At 38.6% G+C, this 17,152-nt stretch overlaps 1 protein-coding gene across 10 annotated transcripts in view; it reads right to left on the bottom strand.

Annotated features, from left to right (window-relative positions):
- Positions 1–17,152, bottom strand: part of kcnt1b (potassium sodium-activated channel subfamily T member 1b) — a 490,876-nt gene that overhangs the window by 197,871 nt on the left and 275,853 nt on the right. For all 10 annotated transcript variants that reach the window (XM_073052840.1, XM_073052837.1, XM_073052836.1 and 7 more), the window contains 4 exons: positions 16,043–16,102; positions 13,314–13,362; positions 8,760–8,819; positions 5,591–5,665 (listed from right to left, as the gene is read on the bottom strand). In XM_073052840.1, coding sequence (XP_072908941.1) covers positions 5,591–5,665; positions 8,760–8,819; positions 13,314–13,362; positions 16,043–16,102 — 244 coding nt within the window. The remainder of the gene's footprint in view (positions 1–5,590; positions 5,666–8,759; positions 8,820–13,313; positions 13,363–16,042; positions 16,103–17,152) is intronic.

Below are 17,152 nucleotides of genomic sequence, written 5' to 3'. Positions count from 1 at the left end.
AGGTAACGTCGGGGACCCATTGCAATTTGCCTACCACTACATAATGTCCACAGTGGACACAATCTTACTGGCACTCCACTCAGCTTTAGAGCACCTAGACAACAGCAAAACTTACATCAGGCCACTGTTTATTGATTACAGCTTCATATTTAACACTATAGTCCCCTTAGTATTAATCAACAAGCTTCAAAACCTAGGCCCCTGTACTTCCCTCTACAACTGGATCGATTTCCTTATCAGGAAACCAGTCAGTGCCGATTGGTAATAACTTCTCCACCCCACTGACAATCAGCGCAGGTGCATCTCAAGGATATGTGCCTACCCCACCGCTCTACTTCATCTAAATACAGCCCAAAACACCACTGGTGTTGGTAGAATCTCAGATGGTGATGATGAGGTATGAAGGAGTCTGGTTGGTTGGCTGTTTGAGTGGTGTTACAGAAACAACCTGGTACTCAATGTCAGCAAACCAAAGAGTTAATTGAGGACTTCAGGAAGAAGACATCAGTAGAACATGCACCAGTCCTCATCCAGTAGTCAGTAGTGCAAAGAGTGAGCAGCTTCAAGTTTCTGGGTGTCAACATCTCAGAGGATCAACCCTGGGGCCTACACGTAGGTCTAATCAACTCCTTCATTAGGAGTTTGTGGAGATTTGTTACATTGCCAAAGAGTCTTGCAAATTTCTATAGATGTACAGTGGAGAGCATTCTGACCAGTTGCATCTCAGTCTGGTATGCAGGATTCAAAGCACATGAGCGTGAGAGACTAAACAGGTTTATGAATTCTGCCAGCTCCACCATGGGCACAACCCTCCCTACCACTGAGGACACTGTCAGGAGGCAGTGTCTCTAAAAGATGGGATTCATTACAAAGGACAGTCACCATTTCTTGCACTGTACTGCTGCCATAAATCAACAAATTTCACAAGATATATCAGTGATAATATACCTGATTCCAATTCTGCAAAAGCGATTCATATATGAAGTGTCAAAGTTGGATTCCTCAACTACATATTATAACAGACACACCAATGGAGTTGTTGCCATGGTTAGAAACTGCTTTTCAAAACATTTCACTGCCTTTATACAGACTCTGTAATGACTCTATTGAGGTCTTATCAAATCCAGTATCCTTAAAAGCTTAGAGAAATAAGGAAATTAAATTGCAAAAAATGAATTTAATAGAGATGGTATCTCCTTCAGAAATAGTTGCTGCCGGAAACTAATATAGCAGAGATTTTCAAAAATTTAATGTATCTTCTTTATATTAAGAGATCTATGTTTAGCAAGTTACCCACAAGAATTAATCCCACTGGCAATTTGATTAGCTCTCTACTACAGAAAGATCTGATAACAAAATGCAGTGACTGAAGGAATAGGTATGTTACGAAAAACCATTTTGTTTTTTGTAACTTCAGTGTATAAAATCAGAAAATTGGACAATACAGCACAGTTCAAGCCCTTCAGCCCACAATGTTGTGCTGACCTGTATAAGACTATTCCACGATCCATCTAACCTTTCCCTCCAGCACAGCCCATAACCCTACCTACCCCATTTGAAACATCTAAACCCTGGATCATTCAGCAGCCATTGCTGCTTTTGCGACAGTCAAGTCTCAGTAATGGCCACAGCAATGGAATTCCATTTACTACTCTGTGCTCTCAGTTCATCACCGTTATTCTTAACTTCTCACATTAAACACATTTCAACCCTTCTAATTGACTGCATTTATACCCCATCTACTTCCTATCCTTCCTCAATCTCTCTACAGATTGTAACTACCTTTATACCAACTGCTCCAGGCCAACTTACTTTAAACTCTCCCCAAAAGTTCCAGAGAAACAGCCCGCAACGATATTGGTCCCTCATGGGTTCAGGTGTAACCCTTCTCTTTGGCATAGATTACACATTTCCCTGAAGAGATCCTATTCTGAAATAAACCTGCCCCCCTGCACCAATTCTTCAGCCACGCATTAGTCTGCTGTACCTTCCTATCCTTATCCTCACTGGCGTGTGGCACAGGAAAGCAATCCAGAGATGACTAAGATTGAGATCCTGCTTTTTAGGTTCCTTCCTAACTCCCTATATTCAGTCTTCAAGACCTCATCCCCTTTCTTAGTTATGTCATTGTTAATGATGCATACCACAAAATCTGGCTGACGTGTACCACAGTCAGTTCAGGGTCTCGTTCATGTCCACAGGTGCCCACGTGATTTGTGACAATTTTATACAAATTTAAAATTCAAAATGCTAGAAACACTTGGAAGATTAAGTGGCATTTGTGGAGAGAAAAAAAAATCAATAATTTTCATCAGTAAAGTGTGGATGAAATATTATCCATGTCAAATGTTATGGAACATTGAAGTGGAAAATAAATAAAGAACTGGAAGAGAGACCTCGGTAATACAGCAAAGCCCCATTTTAGCTGTTAATAGGTCATATTAAACCTTATGTATTATTAAGTGTATATTTAGTTACATTCAAGAACACAGGAAATATCAATTATACTTTGCATATGCTTAAACAACATGTGAATACTGTTTGTAAGTCTTTTGTTTTCAAAAAACAACAGTTCTTGGAACTAAGTAGTTAGAAATGCTCTTATGTGAAGTCTGGATTGCATCAGGAAGGGAAGTAATCAAATGCAGTCTTGCATTTAGGATACAATTTTTTATTTGGAGATTTAGAGTGAATGTTTTACTTTAATATGAAATTAATTGCACACAAAATTATATCTTACATGATTCCAAATATTTAACAATATAATTTTTTTCAAATTGACCATTTTAACCACCAAGAACTTGTGCCATGTGTTGTGGATAGCTAAAACATTTTCTACTGAGTGCCTAGGTCAAGCATGGCATTATCACATGCAGAACAAATGTACAACTCCATCTCAGCAATAAGCAACTTCTGTTGCAGGGGTATAGCATCCTTACTATGTGTTACCCATGATTTTTCTAAGACAGATTCTCAAATGTGTTCTTGTACTGCCTGCATTTGTTCACCAAAATAGTCCAATGACTCCAGTGCACTGCAGGATGTGTCACTACAAAGGAAGAGAATTACAAACAAGACCAATTTTCCTTCTAACCTCAAACAAAACCATTGTGATGATTCAAAAGTTGGTGGAGTTGCAGATAGTGAAGGTGGTCGTCAAAGGATACAACATCATGTAGATCAGTTACAGATATAGCTGGAGAAGTGTCAGATGGAGACTGTAGCTGAGCGAAGGGTGCTGAGTAGGCTATGGTCAATTATGGAAAACTCTGAACATCCTCTACATAGCACCATCCAGAGACAGAGAAGCAGTTTCAGCGACAGGTTACTATCGATGCAATCCTCCTCAGACAGGATGAAGAGGTCAATACTCCCCAATGCCATTAGGCTTTACAATTCTACCGCCAGGACTTAAGAACTTTTTAAAAGCTATTATTAATGCTTTTTGAGATAGTGATTCAGATGCATATCATATTTTTTACTGAGTTAAGTATTGTATGTAATTAGTTTTGCTACAACAAGTGTATGGGACATTGGAAAAAAGTTGAATTTCCCCATGGGGATGAATAAAGTATCTATCTATCTATCTAATCTGGTCACTAGTTGAATCTGGGTAATGGAGTTTAATCTGGGTGAGTTTAATCCGGTGACTAGTGGTGTGCCTCAGGGATCTGTTCTGGGTCCAATGTTGTTTGTCATATACATTAATGATCTGGATGCTGGGGTGGTAAATTGGATTAGTAAGTAGGTAATGAAGTAGGTTTTCAAAGCCTGCAGAGAGATTTAGGCCAGTTAGAAGAGTGGGCTGAACGATGGCAGATGGAGTTTAATGCTGATAAGTATGAGGTGCTACATTTTGGTAGGACTAATCAAAATAGGACATACATGGTAAATGGTAAGGCATTGAAGAATGCAGTAGAACAGAGTGATCTAGGAATAATGGTGCATAGTTCCCTGAAGGTGGAATCTCATGTGGATAGGGTGGTGAAGAAAGCTTTTGGTATGCTAGCCTTTATAAATCAGAGCATTGAGTATAGGAGTTGGGATGTAATGTTAAAATTGTACAAGGCATTGGTGAGGCCAAATTTGGAGTATTGTGTACAGTTCTGGTCACCGAATTATAGGAAAAATGTCTACAAAATAGAGAGAGTACAGAGAAAATTTACTAGAATGTTACCTGGGTTTCAACACCTAAGTTATAGAGAAAGGTTGAACAAGTTAGGTCTTTATTCTATGGAGCGCAGAAGGTTGAGGGGGGACTTGATAGAGGTATTTAAAATTATGAGGGGGATAGATAGAGTTGACGTGAATAGGCTTTTTCCATTGAGAGTAGGGGAGATTCAAACAAGAGGGCATGAGTTGAGAGTTAGGGGGCAAAAGTTTAAGGGTAACACAAGGGGGAATTTCTTTTACTCAGAGAGTGGTAGTTGTGTGGAACGAGCTTCCAGTAGAAGTGGTAGAGGCAGGTTCAGTATTGTCATTTAAAGTAAAATTGGATAGGTATATGGACAGGAAAGGAATGGAGGGTTATGGGCTGAGTGCAGGTCGATGGGACTAGGTGAGAATAAGCGTTCGGCATGGACTAGAAGGGCTGAGATGGCCTGTTTCCGTGCTGTAATTGTTATATGGTTATATATAAGTGTGAAGTATTGCACTTTGGGAGGTCAAATGTAAGGGGAAAGTAGACAGTTAAAGGCAGAATTAAGATACAAAAGGATCATACGGGTCCATATCTATACTGCCCTGCAAGTGCCAATGCCAAAATAAAGGGGTAAAGGTGGCATACATCTTGCATGCCTTCATTGCTAAGGCATAGAAGAGTCAGTAGTCATGTTGCAGTTGAATAAAACTTTGCTTAGGCCGCATTTGGAGTATTGTGTTCAGTTCTGGTCACCTCATTATAGGAAGGATGTAGAAACTTTGCAAATGTTTCAGAAGAGCTGTACCGGAATGCTGCCTGGATTAACAGGTATTAGCTATACAGAGAGGTTAGACAAAGTTGGATCGTTTCCTCTGGAGCATCAGAGGCTGAGGAGAGACTAAATAAAGTTATGAAAGGTATAGATAGCATAGACAATCAGAATAATTTTCTCAGGATAAAAATGCTGATACTAGAAGGCACAGCTTTAAGGCAAGATGTTTAAACAGGGTGTGCGATGCAAGTGAGTTTTAGAGTGGTCAGTGCCCAACATTTTATGCATATTGGCGGAACTAGATACGATCGTACTGTTTAAGAAGCATTTAGTTAAGCAAATGAACACACACAGGAAATGGAGAGATATGGATTAGGTACATGCGAAGGATTTATTTTAATTCACCATCCTGCTCAGCACAGACATTGTGCTATACTATGAATGATCATTGACCTGAATATTAACCCTTTCTTTCCTGTCTGCTGAATATTTCAGTACTTAGTTTATAGGTTCACCAGGAGCTGGATTAGAATTGTTAAAATTTTATTTCACATGACATCTCCGACAGAGCAGACACCTATTTAAGCTTTTCTAATAGTAGCAACATAACTATATTAAAGTAGCTGAGCCAATTGGTGGTTTGAAAAATCAGAAGAGCATATTTTGCATTTACTTACTGTGACAATGAAAGGAACAGTGTTGATCATTTCAAGAATAAAAGGAACTCGGAAAATCTGTTCCCATATATTTCCCTGCATAAAGCAAAATGCAGTTAATTAATATTACAGTATTTCTTGATATGGGTTCAGCTGCTACCAACTTTGAAACTGACTAGACCACTTTATGAAGTGGCTACAAAATGCTGCAGTGCTACCTCACTAACACAATGCCTCACGAAACACAGAGAGCATGGAATCAATGATTTTATTTATTGGTCAATTTGCTTTGTTGCTCACTGGTCTACTAATTTTATTACCAGGAACTGCAAGCACTCTGAACCAAACTTCCACATTATCTCAATGAAACTGATATTGAGATGATTTTAAAATACATTTAAATTGTTAGATTCCAGTTCATTTTAAGGTGTGTAACCACACAAACAAGGATAACAAGGTAAAATCACTTCCAACATATTACAAAATCACAATTTAATCCCAGTGCATTGACTCAATTGTGATAACAGTAATAGTTTGATTACTATATCAAGCTAATTAATTTGATATTTTGTCTCGTGAAGCAGAATCTCTTCAGCATTTTATATCTTTTAGAAATTATTCACAATATGGCAACTCTGGTAACTTAAAATGTTAGAACTGACCAAGGTAGGCTTGAAATTTAGTATCCATTTGCCTTTATTTTTACCTTTATTCTAATTAACAGTAATCTATCTTTAAACTGTGTTTCAATTCAAGACCTCTAATTAATAACATAAGAATGCCAAGATTATTAAAAGAATGTATATCAAATGTACTACATGGAAAAACTGCATTTAATCTACTATAGTTCTCTTTTGCTTTGTGAATGGCTGTAGAAAAATGAATCTCCATATTTTGTAATGTTCTTTAGAGAACTGTTAAGTATGACTAAAGACCATTCTGATTTTACTGATAACATCTAAGATTGCTTGGCTGAATCTACAGAGCCTGATTCCCTTCTTTCCTCAGTTGACAGTCTGCAAAAATTCTTATTTGGTGAATATTGAAGAAACCATAAAACCACATGTGGGTTACACAGCAGAAATTTTTTTAGTGGACCTTTCTATGAGGACATACTCAGGTTCCTCTACAAATCAGAGATGCTACACTCAAAAATCAGGATGAATAAATTTATTGAACACTGCCAGAAAAAAATGTTTGCATGAGTATTCAGTTATCTTTTAGGGCACTGGCAATATTCCCATGGAGTCCCAATTAATGCAGTTGGTAAAGTATCAATAGGAATATCTCCCAATGAAAATTGTATTTGTGCATATTAATCAGTAGAGAGATTAGAACAGAATAAGAGGTAAGAAGCAGAATGCAGTTCCCATCTTTACAGCGAAAGGAAATGAGAAGGAAAAGTTGATGCACCCTCATTGGACATGTCTTATTAGGCAAGATACTGATCTTGCTGATACATTGAGACGTGGTAGGGAAGGTGCACAAGCTTAAACCATTGGGTATAAAATAAGGCAGAAGTCAGTAAAGTTAAAAGTGGATATATGTGAATGAGGAAGAAAAAAAATCAGGATGAGTGGAGGGGAAGATAAATATTTAGAGGTAAACTTGGAAGGTAGAGACAGGGTAAGTAAATTTTATGGGGTTGTTGCCTGGACCAGAGAGCCTGAGTAATAGGAAGAGATTGGCCAGGCTAGGTCTTTGATCCTTGGAATGTTGAAGAATAAGCAGAAACCTTAACAAAGTGTTTAAAATATGAGAGGCATAGTTAAGGTGGACAGGGAATGGTCCTTTCCCCAGGATAGGGGAGTCCAGAACAAAGGGGCATATGTTTATGGTGAGAGGGGTAAGATTTAAAGGGATCTGGAGGCAATCTTTTCACACAGAGGGTGGTGAGGCATGGGATGAGCTGCCAAAGAAAGTGCAAATCTTAGAGCAGAGATTCCCAGCCTGGGTTCTATGGAGCTCTTGGTTAATGGTAGGAGTCAATGGCATTAAAAAAAAATGGCCGGGAACCTTTGGCTTAGAGGAATATGTGTTGAACACAGAAAATTAGGATTAGCTAGGAGGGCATCATGGTCGGCATAGACTGGCTGGGTCACAGGGCCAGTATTAATACTGTATTCCATTATGACTCGATTTTGCTACATATTATTCATACATGATATGAGACACACACACACACACACACACACTCCACCCAAGGTTCAAAACTAATATATCATTAGGATCATTTTGTCTGGGGTAAATAAAAGAGTGAGACACATTTGTACAGTAGCAATGACTCTTTAATGCACATAATTCTCATCTAAGTAAATAAAAATCCCTTTGAAATGTTAGATCTGTTATGTGAACAGCTGTGAGTTATGATAAGTCTGTTCATAAGTGAGGCCTCATAAATTCTCCAGATGGTTCTGTTCCAAAAGCTCTTCAGGATGCTTTACTTATGTTTTCAATTATCACATACTGCCTCCTGACAAGATTTATTCACGTCAACAATTTCTCTTCCATTCAGTCATCATGGACTGCTGCACGGACCTTTTTCTGTATGTTTACCAAAGGTTCTCTTAAAAATAATAAAGAAATCTGATCAACAGACAAAATAGTATAAATTTCAATTATTTATTGGAACTCCATTTATTCACTGCTAGGATCTCATTTCAAATTCTGTCAGGGCGGCAGCCTGTGCCGTACTGTTCTATGTTCTAAAGCTCTATAACAGATAAAATAAATGGCACCTTCCTACATACTGGCAAAGTTAGTTTCTGTAAGTGCCTTCCACAGTGTGCAGTCTATCTGAACGACCATCATCTTCATCAGCTTTATGAGGAAATTATGAGCATTATGAGCAATCAATATAATACAAAGGGGGGGATCATAACTCTGGAAACTGCAGCAAAAGGGACTGTCAGATACCTCTTAACAATTTTTATTAAGGTTATGTCAGCAGAGTGGAAATTATGTCTGGCTTTAAGTCCAGAGTCCAGAAGAATGGGTTAAGAAACACTAAATCTGCCAACAAATAAGAACAAAAATTCCAATAAACCCAATGGAATACACAGAATATTAAAAAATTAAGAATATATAGCCATCAGTTCTTGCATCAGAATTCGGTTTAATATTTTTGAAGCTATTTACCTTTCAAAGATGGCCTAATATTTTTTTGTTCATTAGTTACACAAATTCTTACCTTGTAACTCAGATATGTGAGAAGCATGGTCTCCAGGAAACTAATTAAAGCCACTGTAACCTGTGGGATAGATAAATGTCATGATTATGAATTAATTTGCTCTCTTGTTTGAATAAAGTTAAATGAAAATGCCCTATTTCTCCTTAAACATAATAAGAAAAATCAGTCTGCAGCATTCTAATATAGAATGTGTCAGTTATAATTACTGCTAGGTGATCAGTTAAAATTTCTGCCAAACCAACACCTGATCTTAAAATTTGAATGTTATATATATGTAGATACTCATTTCTTCTGAAGTTAATCACAGTTAGGAGACTTTAAAAAAAACTAAAGAAGTTTTGCTCTTATTTTCTGTTGTACCTCTGCATTCTTGCTTTTAATTCCAGGTTAACAACAAGAATGGTGGTGAAGTAGTGGCATGGTAGCACAATGCTATTACAGCGAGAGCAAACTGAGCTGCTGTATGGAGTTTGCCTTTTCTCCCTGTCAACATGTGGGTTTCTTCTGGATGCTCCCGCTTCAAACCACACTCCAATGATCTACAGGTTAGTAAGTTTATTTACCGGTATTTATTTAGAGATACAGTGCACAACAGCGACCTACCTATTTAACCCCTTCCTAATCACAGGACAATTTACAATTAACCAACTAACTGGTACATCTTTAGATTGTGGAAGGAAACTGGAGCACCTGCTCACAGGAAGGACATACAAAATTTCTAACAGACATTGCTGGAATTGAACTCCAAAGTCCGACGCCCCGAAATTTATTAGCATTGCACTAACCGCTACACTACCGAGGTGCCTCATGTTAATTGGTCACATAAGTATAACTGGGTGGTGCAAGCTCATTGGGATGGAAGGCCACGTTACTGTGCTATTGCTCCAAATAAAAACTATAAAATAAACCATTCCCACTGTCTCTTTCTGTGGCTCAATTATAATGAATGTAACCGTTTTGATTTGGAATTTGCACATCTTAGTGAGGATATTTCAAAACTATTATTGAAATCTTCATTGCATTTCCTACTCTCACATACTGTAGATGCCCTGCAAAGGTGCCCTTGCTGATCAAATGCCAGATAAGAGGAATTCTGCCCTGTGGTCAGCAAGTTAAAAGCAGGTGATATCACTGAATGGAAAGTCTACGCAGTATTTACATTAGCAATTTATCACTTTTACATCTTTGTCAATGAAGGGAAACTCACTTGATTAACTCCTGACCATCACTACTGTTGCCTCATTTTGAATGTGGTCCATATTAACTGGATTTCTACATCACTCTGAGAGGACCACAACCTTATCATAGGGTTGGGATTTTTGCATGCCTCACTGACCCAGACAGCTATATTGGCTGGAGACAGGGCCTTGTGCTTTGGCCCTTGGTAGGGTCACCCATGCCAAACAGGTCAAAGGGTAGAGGCCAGACTAAGAGTGGTCCACCAGTCCTCCAGGTTCAGGGGTTCAGCTCAGGGCTAACAACCCTGTCTGGTCAAAAGACAATTACTATGGAAACAACATGAAGAATCATAAACAGTCAGAAACACCAGCCCTAAACACCAGCGGCATAACAGACAGTAAGTTAGTTCTATGTATGTTAATCTTGGGCATGCTCGAAGAAAGAATTTATGGACAATTGGAAGCTGTCCTTAATTATTTTTTTTAAATATATTTTTTATTAAAGGAATGACACAATACAGAATACATAATGGTTACATTTTCTTCCATTTTGCTTTTATATCTTACCCCTAAACAAACCTCCCCTCACCCTCCCTCCCCAAACATACCATGGCAGCTAATGTATTTACAATACAACAATTCACAAATACAAGTACGGACATTTCACAGCCATACCCCCACACTACTTCAAGATGAAGGCCCACACACATCCACAACATGTCAGATGATCCAGAATATACTCATATTACAATTCATCAGCCACCCTGTGGGGTAAACCATATGCGTGGTAAAAGAGAGGCAACTTCCCAAGTGCAATCAGATGCCCTCAACTAGTAGGTAATTCCTTAAGACTCCCAAAATATGACAAGAAAGGTCCCCATTTCGAATAGAACTTTTTCACAGACCCCCTTCAAAGTGAATTTAATCTTTTCTAATTTCAGAAAAAACATTACATCCTCTAACCAAGCAGCAGCAGATGGGGGAGTGGTAGATTTCCAGACCAGCAAGATTCTCCTATGGGCCAAAAGCGATGTAAATGCAAACTGGTTTGCATTTAAACCCAAAGCATCATCCACCACACCAAATACAGCTATAAGCGGGCAAGGTCTCAGTGTCACCCCCAAAACCTCACTGATAATTTTAAAAACCAGTGCCCAATAGCCATCAAGCCAAGGGCAAAACCAAAATGCATGCACTAAACCAGTCGGAGAGAAGGAACACTTGTCACAGCCAGCATCTGTCCTGGGATATATATCAGCAAGCCTGGCTTTACTTAAATGTACCCTGTGTAAAACTTTAAATTGTATAGTCGGAGTCTAGCACATGATGACAAGGAATGAACACTATTCAATGCTTTTGCCCAATATTCCTCAGCCAGATCCATACCAAGGTCATCCTCCCACCTAGTCTTAGTTTTGTTTAAATCTTGAACTTCCAAAGACATCAGCTGACAGTATAGTACAGAGATCAGCCCTTTATTATTAAAGCTAAGAGTGAGTTTTCCCCACAACATAGCAGGTGGTAGATCAGGAAAAGAGGGAAATTTTTCCTTGAAAAAGTGGCAATTCTGCAGATATTTTAAAAAATGATTATGCGGAAGGTCATATTTACTGCACAGGTTATCAAAACTATCAAATATATTACCAGTGTACAAATCCTTAATGCGCAGAAGACCGTTCAAACCCCATTTTCTAAAAACTGAATTGAGTGTGGAGGGAAGAAATAGATGGTTTCATGAATGGGACCCAAAACTGAAGCTGATGTGAACTTACAGTGGAGCTGTCCTTAATTAGTGCAAAAGACAGACTTTCCATAATTCTCCCGGTTTTCCAAGTAACATTAAGTGAAAATCAAAAAACAGCAAAATGCTGGAAATAAAATAATAAATTGTTTGAAACAGCAAGTTGGGCAACATCTGTAAAAGAGAAACAGCTAATGTTTCAAGTCTGACACCTTTCACACTAAGTCTGCACCAGCTTGGTAACTAGAACAATGAAGGCTTGGTGCTTTGAGTCCTAATGAAAGGTCATGGCCCGAAAAGTCAACTATTTGTTCCTTTCCATAGATGCTGCCCAACTTACTGAGTCCCTCCAGCATTTTGTATGTGCTACTTTGGTGTTTTGAAAGTGGATAAAGCACATTTTTGGAGCAAACAACAGCAGGTTTCCCACTTCACTTGAATCATAGGCACTACTATTCCAATTTTGTCTATATTTTTAAAATAATTATGTAGAACAGTGATCCATTTCTAACACATGTTTGGGGAAGATACTCGTGCACACTTTAATTTTATTCCAGGAATAAAATTCCTGATAGTTACTGTGAATTGTCTGTTGGGTTGAACATTGCACATGAAGAAATCCCAGTGACACACTGGCAAGAAATTTAGGTAGAAGGGAAGAATTGTTGGTTCAGTGTTTTCCTACAATGGGAATAACTGTATGTTTGAGTGATTAAATAATAGCATATTCAGGAATTTATCAACAAAGGAAAAAAAATGGGGGGTGAAGTATGAAGCTGGGAGGGAATAGGTGGAAGAGGTAAATGGCTGAAGAAGGAGTCTGTTATTGAGGACAGTGGACCATAGAAGAAATGGAAAGAGGGGAACCAGAAGAAGGTGATGGGCAAGTGAGAAGAAGGGGTGAGAGAGAAACCTGAATAGGGAATGGGTAAGGGGAGGAGGGAAAAGGGGGGGGAAATTACTGGAAGTTCAAGAAATCAATTTTCATGCCATCAGGTTGGAGGCTACCAGACGGAGTATGAGGTGTTGCTCCTCCAACCTGAATTTGTCCTCAGCATGCAATAGATGAGTCCACATAGACAGACATTTCAGAATGGAAATGGGATGCTGAAATGAAATGGGTAGCCACAGGGAGATTCTGCCTTTTGCAGTAAATAGAGCGAGGATGCTCGACAAAGTGGGCCTCCAGTCAGATCCCCAATTAAGGTAGTGCATTATTTTCTAATCTTTCTGAGCCAGGAGACAGTCTTGCCCCTGGAAAGCATGGCCTGCAGCTAAATTTGATGCACAGTAGAATAGTAACATGTGATTCACTGAAGTGAAGTGGTACGTTTATAACCTCTGAAACTGTAAACGAAGTGCAGAATTGAACATCATCCCATCTCTCAAATCTATTTTCCTAATCATATGTACATATTAAAGAATGTCAATGAACTCTTGATGATAGATGTAGAATTTGTTATGTTGCAATTTCAAAGACATACTCAATCCAATAAACTTTCCATAGAACGAAAATACTCAAACACATCTGCTTGAACCAATTTTATAAAAAAGAACTCAGTTGTACTTTTGTACAAATAGAGAATGGAGTTAATCTTTCCTGCTATTAAAGTCAGTTTTTATTTCTTCACCCACCTGAATTCCCCATAGTGCCAGACTTCTGTTTACCCAAAGTATAGGTGCCCTGTAAGTATAAAAAAGAACAAGAATTGAAATCAAGTTGACCTTTTAAATGTTAAGCTTAACCGATAAGCCATACTGCAACTGTATTTTACTTCCCTATGCCACTGAAATCTTGCTAATTCTGTGGAAACTATACAAATCTAAGGTCATAGAGTCAGAATTTTAAAAAAGCAAAAAAAACTGGATCATCATCCCACCACATCCAGAGCTTTTTGCCTATCTGAACTAATCCCATCTTCCTCTATGACATAGGTATCCTTCTATGCCTTGCCTTTTTAACTGCTATGTCTACATGTCTGTTAAATGTAGTAGTTGCACCTAAATCCACCACCTCTCTGGCAGCAAGTTCCAGTTATCTATCGATCAGTGTAAAAACTTACTCTTCAAATGTTCTTAATTTCACGTCAAATCTACGTTCCCTTAAGAGTCACAGATCACTATATTCCTTTCAGCCCAAACATTCCATGCCAACTATGATGCCTACCCAGCTAGTCCCAATTTCCTGTGTTTGGCCCATATCTCTCTCTCTAAGGTACTCATCCAAGTACTCTTTAAATGATAATATTGTACCTGCCTCAACCACTTCCTCGGACAGATCATTCCATATACTTACTTACCACCTTCTGCATGTAAATATTACCCCTCGGTCCCTTTTAAACCCTTCCAATTTCACCTTAAACCTATGTCCTTAGTGTTAGACTCCCCTACCCTGAGGAAAAGACTGCTACTGTCTACCTTATCTATGTCTCTCATAATTGTAAACACTCTATAAGGTTGCCCCTCATTCTCCTACATTCCAAGGAATAAAGACCTCGCCTGGATAACCTTTCCTTAAAACTCAGGTCCTCTAGTCCTGACAACATCCTCCTAAGTAACACACGCAAAATGCTGGAGGAACTCAGCAGATAAGGCTGAATATGGAAATGAATAAACAGTTAATATTTCAGGCCGAGACCCTTCTTCAGAACTAGAAAAGAAGAGGGGAGGGTGCCAGAATAAAAAGGTGGGGGGGGGGGGCAAGGAAGATAGCTAGAAGGTGATAGGTGAACCCAAATGGGTAGGAAAGGTAAAGGGCTGGAGAGAAAGGGAAGGAATCTGATAGGACAGAAGATTATCCTCCTAAATCTTTTTTGCATTATTTCCACTCTGAGCGGCACCCTACTGAATCTCTTCTTTACTCTCAGCACAACCACATCCTTCCTATCGTATGGTGATCCTCAAGATCCCTCCATTCATCAGTAATAAGATTTGAACTGAACATCCTCACTCACATCAGTATCCATCAAAAAACACACAAGCTTCTGTCAAACTAACTTTATATGTTTTCCAACATAAATGTGATGTCAGCACTAAGAAATGGGCAATGAAAATAGCAATTACTCTGACTGTTTCTGTGCTGGCACTAGAGTTATTTCACTCACATACACTCTAAAAATCAATTCATGATGATAAATTTGGGCAGTGTACCATAACAGTAATCTGTGAGTCTCTGCTTGAGGGAACACCAGCTCTTATCAATGGATTAGAAGTAGAAACGGTGAGTAGTTTCAAGTTCCTGAGCCCGGCATATTGATACACCAGCAGCTATATTTCATTAAGAGTTTGAGGAGATTTGTTATGTCACCAAAAATTATAACAAATTTACAGAGATATATCGTAGGTAGCACTGTCACTGGTTGTATCACCATCTGGTATGGAGGGGCTACTACACAGGATCGGAAAAGGCTGTAGAGGATTGTAAACTCAGCCAGCTCCATCATGGACACTAGCCTCCCCATCACCGAAGACATCTTCAAAAGATAATGCCTCAACCCATCATTTAGAACCTCCACCACCTAGGACATGTCCTCTTCTCATTGCTAACATCACAATGGTACAGGAGCCTTAAGACACACACTCAATGTTCTAGGAACAGCTTCTTCCCCTTCACCATCAGATTTCTGAACAGTCCATGAATCCACGAACACTGTTTCATTATTTTTTTCCTCCTTCTTTGCATACTTATTTAATGGTAACGGGGTGTAAAAAAATAACCAGGCAGGGTATAAACCAATAACTCTTTTCTTTGTTTCTTTTGATTTCCAGATAGATTAAAATTAGTTCTAAAAAAATAAAATTCAATCTTATTCATTCAGAAGGGAGATATTCCATTACCTTGAAGATACCACATCACCACCTTAAGCTGTTCATTTTCAATAAAATGCCATAATTTGGCTTAACAAGGCATTATTGATAATTAATTAATACTTTAAAAGAAAAATTACCTTTTCTCCTTATAAGGTGCTGTGTTGCACAGGTAACAGGAAGTTCTCTTTACAATCCAATGGTTGTGAGCTCATGCCCTAATAGTGACTGAACTTTATCAGATTAGACATTGACCTCTAATGTATGACTGGAAATGCATACCATGGATAGATCTAATGTAACATGTTACTTTATTAAATCGTTTTAAGTATAACATTCCTTCCTTTATAATCATACCTTCTTGGTTGCTTAAAAAGTACCAAATGAAACAGAATCAGTGCCCCAAACATCTCTTCAAAAGGAGATGAAGAAAACAAAACTTGTTATTAAAAAAGCATCAATAAAAATTAATATTCTATACATTAACCTAACTGGCTTTTCAATATCCTTCGTACGTAAGTCTAGTTCAAGCAATTGCATTGCTAAGCATTACTTACCAGCTAATTACGAGATTAGATGTTGGACGTGAAGTGTAATTCTGCTTTGAACATCCCCAACTAAGGAAAGAAAAATCAATAAAGAAGAAGCAGAGAGATTAAGATTCTTGTACAAAACATTATACAAAGCCAAATGTCCCAAGATACCATACAATAACTAGAATTTAAAGAAATTAAAGGGAAACAACTGGAGGTTTAAATGGGAAGGCTGCTTGTGGGAAGTTACTGCAGGATTTGGATAAAAGTCATTGAGGGAGAGATATTTTCTGGAATGAAACTCCACACAATACAACAGCTCTGCATACTTCATCTGCTATTTGTAGGATACGGCCAGAGTCCTAAAATTTCCACAATGCCCAGTTCCTGCCTAATTATAGTTGATTCCATCATCTTTTTGGACCCTGCAATGTAGATCATATTAACAAATAAAAAGGAAATTCCCTTCACCTACTTCATTTTAGAACTTTATTATTCTGCACTCTTTGATTTCTCCAATCTACAAATGAAATAAGTTGACAGCATCAACTATGGTCATTTGGGACCATACACTCCTTTGAGTCAAAAGTCACATCTCAATACAAAGACGGCAGTACAAAAAAAATAGCTAGTGTAGTACTGAGAAGTGCAGGGCTTCAGAGGAGCAACCTTGAAGCAAAGGTTCCTTTTCCTACAGCACTATTTGGAAGTTGAGTAAGGGAAGTAAACTTGATATCCTGGACAATGTTTATCTCTCAGTCAAGGACATCAAGAAACAGATTATTATAGAATCAACACAAAGTACACTGCAGACACTGTGGTCAAATCAACACACAACATGCTGGAGGAACTCAACAGGTCGAGCAGCATCTGTGGAAATGAACAGTCAGCGTTTCGGGCCGAGACCCTTCCTCAGGACTGAAGGAGGAGGGGCAGGGGCCCTATAAAGAAGGTGGGGGGAGGGTGGGAAGGAGAAGGCTGGTAGGTGCCAGGAGAAAAACCAATCAGAGGAAAGATCAAGGGGTGGGGGAGGGGAAGCAGGGAGGGAATAGGCAGGAAAGGTGAAGAAGGAACGTAAGGGGAAAGCACTATGGGTAGTAGAAGGCGGCAGAATCATGAGAGAGGTGATAGGCA

This window comes from Hemitrygon akajei, chromosome 7 (genome assembly GCF_048418815.1).
Source record: "Hemitrygon akajei chromosome 7, sHemAka1.3, whole genome shotgun sequence".
Taxonomy (NCBI): Eukaryota; Metazoa; Chordata; class Chondrichthyes; order Myliobatiformes; family Dasyatidae; genus Hemitrygon; species Hemitrygon akajei.
The sequence above is the reverse complement of the archived record's forward strand: the minus strand, read 5'-3'. Positions and strand labels throughout refer to the sequence as shown.